Consider the following 8,475-nt stretch of genomic DNA (forward strand, 5'->3'; position numbering starts at 1 on the left):
GAAAAAGGAGTTTGATCTGGTGATCTCTTCTGCTGCAGTGACAGACTCTGCTGTGTACTACTGTGCTGTGAGGCCCACAGTGACAGGAAACACCAAAACTCTGTACAAAAACCTTTGGAGCAAAGACAACACAATACTCCACAACATCCACTAGAGGGACTCACACACTGTACCTCTTGATTGTTACAGAATAAACCAAAATCAATATGTTTGATACATCACTAAACTCCTAGATTATGAATAAAGTACAATAAATGGAGATATTATAATTTTTTAATCAACTAAGAAAAAAATCAAGAAAAAAAAGAATGAGATGTGTGTTTTGTATAATATGGAAACAATCAATGTAGATCAAAATAAGTAACTATCTATACTTTGGTATAAATTACAAAACATTTAACATGATAAAGCTACTCATTATAAACTGTTCGTAACACAAAATCAACTGAACCTTGAATATTTGTTAAAGCACAAAAAACTCCATCTTTCAGATTACACAACAATTAAACTGCACAACATACAATAAACTCAGACAATTGCTGAACCAGTTTCCAGCAGTTATTTAAGTTTTCATTAAATATTTCATGTTTTTATTTCTATTTATTTTTTAATAATTTTCCCCTGTGTACACTTGAAAATGTAATATTCTCACCTGTATGAATTTCTGAGAGGTCTCAACAACGATCACTTTGAGCAAAACTTTTCATATTTTACAACACTGCTGGTCCACCTGTTTTATTTAGGAAAAAGAAAAAATATGTAACCCCTTCTTACGAGTGGCCTAGCTTAATAAGACGCCTATGGCTATCACTAAGTAAAGGTTTACACTTAAAGACGGTTTTGGCGCAACAAACAGATCCTGAGTCCTCAGCAGTTGATGGTGAGCTGGCCGACCCTCCGGTGCAAACCAGTAGGTGGCGCCTTTAATGCTGAGAGTCCTGACATAATGCACCCAATTAACCAGTCTACTCTAAAACAAACGATGCAGTGCCTCCACTGGGGACATACTACACTTCCCTAGAGCTAGTGCATGCGTACGCCTCAGATCCAAAATATATTATCCAATGAGGTTGGGGGTGCATGCAGGGCTAACCTACATGTGTGTGTGGGTGTGTGTGTGAGTGTCCCAGCCAGCCTTTCTCAACCATGCCTACCTAGGCCATAGAATGAGCAACCCATCAATGTATACGTTTAACGTATTTATTTTTCTGTGGTGCAACAAAGGTAGAAAAGGAAAAGAAAGACAAGAAAGAGAGGAAACAACAGAAAGTATTTACAACAGTTACAGTGTACCCATGGCAGGACAACTGGTCCCCAATAACAAACAAACAAAACAAAACAATAATCTCTAATCAGAGAGTCTGTGGTAGCCCTGGTACCAAAAAGGAGAAAAAGAGTTCTGGGCCAGTCAGTGACCCACTGCTAGCCGGAGGAGGAGATAACCTTTAAAACATACCCTGAGGTCCCCGGGGAGGAGCAGTTGGGGGGTAGAGAGTCGACTTGTCGCTCTGGGGGGGATCCCCAGCAGTGACGTCAGCCACCCGCCAATACGAGCGCTTGGAGGGAGGGATGGCACCGGAGTATTCCCTCGCAACAGCTGAGATGCGGGCTGGATGCACCGGTTCCCCGTCCACTGCAGACACGAGCCTGGCCCCCGCTCTGGAGAGGAGGAAATGCCTTCTGCCGAAGAGGAGACGCCGTCCTTAGAGCCCAACACCGGCGCGATAGCGTCCTGAACCTCCCGGAAACAGCTGAGATGCGTCGGCTGATGCTGGATGAAGCCACGAGCTAATCGCCTAGCTCTGGTGAAGAAGAAACTCCCCTTTGGGGGCCCCGCACCGGAGACACCACGACCAGAGTCCTCCGTAGAACCAGCAGAGACGAGTGAAACGACTCCCCAAACGCTCAGTCTCAGGCAACCAGCACAGTCGGTACCAGCAGCAAAACAAACATTTCTCGGTCTCTGTCTCTCGGCGTGCTTGGCTGCAGCATCAACAAACATTTCTTCTGAGCAGAAGGGCCCGCCCCCTAATATAAGCTGTCACTCACTCATTGCCGGGCTGTGATTGGCCAGCAGGGCTGCAAAGCAGTCTGGGAACTGCAGTTCAGGGGCAAAGCATTCTGGGAATTGTAGTTCCGGGGCTCCATAGGGTCTCTGACACAGTATCTCCACCAGGTACACAGGGTACCACACACATATTTTACAGGGTATTACACTCTCCCCCAACCAAATAACCAGCATGCCCCCATGCTGCGTCACACATGTAATCAGGGGAATAAGAAAAAGAAGAAGAAGAAAAACACAGTACCAATGTTACCAAAACAACACATAGCCTACTGCTCAGGAACAGGTTATGGGTGCCACTGGCAGGCATGGCATAAGCACAGGTGTGGGTGCACATTTGTGGCAACAAGTGTAGGGGCTACACCACCAAGCATGAGACTGCACTGGCACTATGTGTGATGCGCTCACATGATTCCCGCCCTGAACTCCCCGTTGGATATAGGTTAACCTTTCTACAGGCCTCCTCTCCCGGCTGGACCGGCGTAAGGTAGGGAGGGACTCTGAAGGAACTACATCAGAGGCAGTTGGAATGGGAGCGTCTGTACCCTGAGGCTGGTTAACAGGTTCCTCAGTTTTCATAGGGCTAGATGAGCTGACAGGAGGTTCCATTTCTGCGGGAACAATGACGCTATTATCAGTGGAAAACACTGGACTAACACTCCTACCTGAACTGGAGCCACAAGGCACTGGGGCGTCTAACTCGGCTAAGGATTGGGCGTTCTCTAAGGAAACACTGAGGGGAGCGTGTTGCACGGCATCCTCCATATAAACCACAAACTCAAACTCGCTATCAGAGGAAATACCTGGATCTGTTGTTACAGGAGTCGCAACGGCTACTGGCTCGACCTTTCTGTTAGCCTTTCTGGGCCGCAACACCCTAGGGCAAGGATCCGAAGTGGCTACACTTACAGGACCCAACCTTACTTCCCGTCCTAAAGGCAAAATATGGTTACGGTGCATCACTTTGATAGGACCCCCATCAATAGGCTTTAGCCGGTACACAGGAAGCTCAGCCAGCTGACCCTCCACCACATAAGGACAGGACCTCCATCTGTCTGCCAGTTTGTGCTTACCCTTGAATCCCAGATTTCGAATCAATACCCGATCCCCAGGACTCAGGCTATGATAGCGGACTTTCTGGTCATAACGCGTCTTATTGGCCTGATTCATCCTATCTGCGGAAGCTTGCGCTAGCTGATAAGCAGATTGCAGCTCCTCTTTCAACTTGGTCACATATTTCAAGTGTGACACAGACGCAGCTTCCTCAGATGAACCCCCAAAACAGGCATCAATAGGGAGCCGGGCTTCCCGTCCAAACATCAAAAAATAGGGCGAGTACCCAGTAGCCTCATTTGGAGAGCAGTTATATGCATGTACCAAATGCGCAATATGCTCACTCCATTATGCTTTCTGATGCGACTCGAGCGTGCCTAACATGTCTAACAAAGTCCGGTTAAACCGCTCTGGTTGGGGGTCCCCCTGTGGGTGATAAGGAGATGTCCTTGACTTTTTAACGCCTAGCATGGTGAGCATCTCCTTAATCAGTCGACTTTCGAAATCTCTCCCCTGGTCAGAATGCACCCGTGTAGGCAAACCATAGTGAATGAAATACCTCTCCCACAGAGTCTTGGCCACCGTGACCGCAGTCTGGTCTTTGGTAGGAAAAGCCTGGGCATAGCGTGTGAAATGATCGGTGACCACTAACACATTGCAGACATTCCGAGAATCAGGTTCGATCGAAAGGAAGTCAATGCACACTAAATCCATGGGCCCAGAACTCTGGATGTGGGCGAGAGGAGCAGCTCGGTGCGGGAGAGTCTTCCGCTTGATGCAACGGTCGCAGGACTTACAATACTGTTCCACATCCTGCTTCATACGAGGCCAATGAAATCTGTCCCGCATTAAACTATAGGATTTTTCAAATCCGAGGTGACCAATGTCATCGTGTAGCATCTTGCATACCAGACTGTGAAACTGCTTAGGCAGGAGCAACTGCTTAATACGCTGATCCCCCTTCTTAATGGTCCTATACAGCAACCCTCTGTCAATAGCTAGCTTTTTCCACTCCCGTTTCCAGAGTTTCATATCTGGGTGTTTAATCTGAACACTACAGTGTGGTTTCTTCTGCCGGATAGCACGCCAGACCTCACCCATGAAAGGATCAGATTTTTGAGCGTCCTGAAGCTCAGCCAAACTGAACGAGGGCACCGGATCAGTTGTTACCACAGCAGTATTACAACACACCTCGGGTACGGGAGATGCAGGGCTCCTGATTGGATTTTCACCACCGGTAGAAGAAGCACGACCTGCTTTCTGGAAGGATACCGCCTGACCAATGGCCCGGACACCAGGCGCTGCAATTTCTTGCCACTCATCCCGGGATGGACTGCTGTGAGGGCGTCTCGACAACGCATCTGCGTCGGCATGGTGCCGCCCCGGCCTATACTTCAAACTGAAGTTATAAGTGGACAAAGCGGAGAGCCAACGGTGACCAGTGGTGTCTAGCTTAGCTGACTTGGTGATATAAGTCAGTGGGTTATTGTCAGTCCTGACCTCAAAATGGGCGCCGTAAAGGTAATCATGCAACCGGTCAACAATAGCCCACTTCAAAGCTAAAAACTCCAGCTTATGAGCGGGATAATTCCTCTCTGAAGGGGAAAGACTACGGCTTACAAAAGCTACCGGGCGTAAACCGTCCACGTGTTCCTGATATAAGACACCCCCTAGACCGTCCATGCTTGCGTCCACATGGAGAACAAACGGCTTTTGGGGGTCTGCAAACGCTAACACGGGAGCCTGAGTGAGCCGCATCTTGAGCTCCTGAAAAGCAGCCTTACACCGGTCACTCCATCTGGAGCCAAAAGGTTCAGAAGGGCGAAAACAGTGTGGCGAGTCAGTCTGGGAACTTGCTGGTTTCTTGGCACCACGTGGCAAACAACCATGGAGCAATTCATTCATGGGTCGGCACAGGGTGGAAAAACCTTTCACAAAACGACAGTTACAGTGTGAGGTTGGGGCCAAGAAACAACAGCCTCGATCTTAGAGGGGTCAGTGGCTATACCGTCCTGCGAAACGATGTGCCCAACATAGTTCACAGAGGTCCTACCAAACTGACACTTATCCAAGGATAGTTTCAATCCTTCCTCTCCCAACCGGTCAAGCACCTTCAGAAGCCGTTCCTCGTGCTCCTCTAAGGTGCGGCCGAACACAATCAGATCATCCAGGTACACGAGAACTTCTAGAAAGTTCATGTCCCCAACCGTTCTCTCCATGACCCTCTGGAATGTGGCAGGGGCCCCACAGATTCCCTGAGGCATACGCTCAAACTGATAAAAGCCAAGCGGGCAGATGAAGGCCGTCTTCTCCTTATCAGCCTCACTCATAGGAATCTGGTAATAGCCGCTCCTAAGATCCAATACGGAAAACCACTTACTACCAGAGAGGCAATGGAGGGCATCTTCAACTCGGGGAACCGTGTACTGATCAGGGATAGTGCGCTGATTTAAAGTGCGATAGTCAACACACATCCTGACTTTGCCAGTTTTCTTGCGCACAACGACGATCGGTGATGCATATGGGCTCCGGGAGTTAGAGATAATTCCATGTGCCTGAAGCTCCTGTAAACGCTTCAGCACATCTTCCAACTCAGCGGGAGCCAAGCGCCGCGATCTCTCACGAAAAGGCCGTGAGTCCACTAGCCGTATCTTGTGCTGAGTGCTCTGCGAACAACCAACCTCCCACTCCTGGCAAGAAAACACATCTCTCCGCTGCATCATCTGTTTACAGAGACGCTGCTTGGCCTCCAAGGGCATGGGGGACGTGTCAAAGTCAAAGGAGGACGGGCTGAGCACACTGGCATCCTCAGGGGGACCAGGAGACGAAATCGGTGGTACTAGGTCTACCGGAAAAATGTGAGCAAGGGGACTCCCTCTAGTAATCACTACTTCCTTAGAAGAGACATTTCGCACCGTAACCAGAACACGCCGACTAGACACCACAGAAGCAGGATGAACTTCAGGCCTCACTTGAAGTGCAGAGGTAGCTGAATCATCAGCAGCAGTAGCCTGCTCTACCAACACTAATGATTCTGCAAACGTACCAGGTAACCTAGGCAACCCTGGCAGCTGTAACACTTGCCCTGGCTTCAAAGCAACAGGGGTGGGCCTGGTGAACCATACAGTCCCAAATTTATCCACACCATCCGGTGCAACATCCGTTTGTTTAAGGGACTCAAAGGCCCTCCGTACCACAGGGTGTATAGTCAATGTGTTAAGGAACCCATCTCCTGCCTGTTCCTTACAAGACTCAAACAATTTTCTCACTAACTGAGTATTTGTACCTACCAAAATAGCTATACCCAGTTTAGTCTGAGGATCAGGACACACAGGAGCTAGAGTGTCTACCACTTGAGGCACTCCAGTAATGGCTTTAGTGAACTCCAACCTGAGGGACAGATAGCCGTCATATGGATAAGCGTGTGAGCTCAAACCCCATATTTCCAGACTTTCCACTGACTGCAGTGGCAAATGTTTTAAATATGCCTCATAAAAGCTACGATACAAGATAGTGACCTGGGAACCACTATCAAGAAGAGCTTTGGCATAAATCCCTTCTATCAGTACAGGCACCTCAGCGGAGGGCCCAACTAAACCAGCCGGCAGAGGTAAGGAACTGAGTTTAAGCTGCGGTAAGCATTGGGCGGAACGGATTTTGGGTAACGGAACTCGGCGCCGAGCCTTCACTGAGCTCCCCTGAAGTTTCCCTGTGGCCGGGCCCTTCTGATCAGCTTCTGATTCACCAGTCTGAGGTTCTCCGAACGAGTACACTCTCGACGGGTGTGGCCATCCTACCCACATTTATAGCAGAAAATGCCCGGCAAAGATAACGCAGCTGACGTGTGCAAGCTCGGTGGACCAACCCTTGGGGAAACAGCTGAGACGGTGGCCTCTAAACTCTGGCCCACTACAGTCGATGGAGTGGGCAGCGCAGGAGCCAGAGTAGCAACATTTAACACTATTTACTAGAGCGGTCAGTTCCTTGACTTCATTCCTTAAACTATCCATCTCAGATGGTACGGGGTTTACAGCCACCCGGGGAACAGCCGCAGAAGTAGTCACAGGTAAACGAGGAACCGCAGCCGCCACCATCACAGAAAACTTTTTTTCCCTCACACTGACCCAATGCTCCTCCTCTCGGATTTCTCGCATCAGCTGAGAGAAAGTAGGCGGAGCCTGTAAGATATGCATCATGCGCACCCGTAAAGCCACCAAATCAGTGGTAAGGGCCCCCTTAAAGAGCGGCTCCATGCGTGCATGATTCAAATCAGCAGAACCAACCCCTCCTCTCACTAGAACACGGTGGAGAAGTTTATCCAAGCGATAGAGGTAAGCAGAGAGTCTCTCCCCCTCTTCCTGGAAGGTGTGGCGAAACGATGCCATTAAGTCGGGTCCACTCTCAGTGGACCCATAGGTAGTATCAAGAGCAGCTAGATACTCAGTGGCCGTGGCCGAGGAATTACTGATTTTTAAGAACCTCACGATGTTGGCGGCGGGACCACGCAAGCTCTCTACAATGCGCTGTCTCTTGGCGGCATCCGCATAGGGCCATTCAACAATCATCTGAGTTGCCTGTTCCATCCAAGAATCGTACTCTTCTTCACCAGGAGGAACAGGTCGCAACCCTGAAAACAACCTCAGCTTCCTGTAACTAGGTGCGTCAGCTGGGGCCTGATTACAGCGGTCAACCAGCTTGCCTATGGCATTAATTAAATCCGTGCTAACATCAGGTGCAGGGGGCTGGGTGCCCATAACAGCCTTAACATCACCCATGGACTTTCCCTCCTGCCGTAGCAACGCCTCCAACTTAACTTTAAATGCACCCTCCTCACCAGGGGGAGCACACGGCAAACTACTCACAGCATGAACAGGCCAGGGACCCCCTTCACCTTCAATTCCCACCTCAAGGGGTAAAGTAGAGGGATCTACAACACCCCTTGTCTCCACTAAAACAAACATGTGTCTACCAGTCTTGTCGCCACGAAAACCATGTATCTGCGTGCGATCAAAAACTTTTACGGTGTCGAGTACTTGTTGCACAATATCCATGCCAACTTTAACTGGCACTTGGCTAAGCACTATAGCCTGCGACACCTCCACATTCTCCTCCAGGCTCCACTCGACAACCTGACCAAAATCCATACCGTCTTAACCACAACACAAACAAAATAACCTACCTACTTGTTTTTAACCACAGAGGGAGAGTCCTGACATAATGCACCCAATTAACCAGTCTACTCTAAAACAAACGATGCAGTGCCTCCACTGGGGACATACTACACTTCCCTAGAGCTAGTGCATGCGTACGCCTCAGATCCAAAATCTGAGGCGTACGCATGCACTACTAGAGTATTA

At 49.2% G+C, this 8,475-nt stretch overlaps 1 protein-coding gene across 1 annotated transcript; it reads right to left on the reverse strand.

The window, feature by feature from the left end:
* Nucleotides 1-6,921: 6,921 nt before the first annotated feature.
* Nucleotides 6,922-8,262, reverse strand: LOC142398704 (paraneoplastic antigen Ma1 homolog). The gene has a single exon (XM_075482824.1). The coding sequence runs from the start codon at nt 8,260-8,262 to the stop codon at nt 6,922-6,924; it is 1,341 nt and encodes a 446-aa protein (XP_075338939.1).
* Between the last annotated feature and the right edge of the window lie 213 nt (nt 8,263-8,475).

This window comes from Odontesthes bonariensis, chromosome 14, assembly GCF_027942865.1.
Source record: "Odontesthes bonariensis isolate fOdoBon6 chromosome 14, fOdoBon6.hap1, whole genome shotgun sequence".
In the NCBI taxonomy this organism is placed as follows: domain Eukaryota; kingdom Metazoa; phylum Chordata; class Actinopteri; order Atheriniformes; family Atherinopsidae; genus Odontesthes; species Odontesthes bonariensis.

Bases quoted from the DNA above. Each gene is read 5' to 3' on its own strand.
- LOC142398704 (XM_075482824.1), bottom strand. From the start codon at position 8,262: ATGGATTTTGGTCAGGTTGTCGAGTGGAGCCTGGAGGAGAATGTGGAG.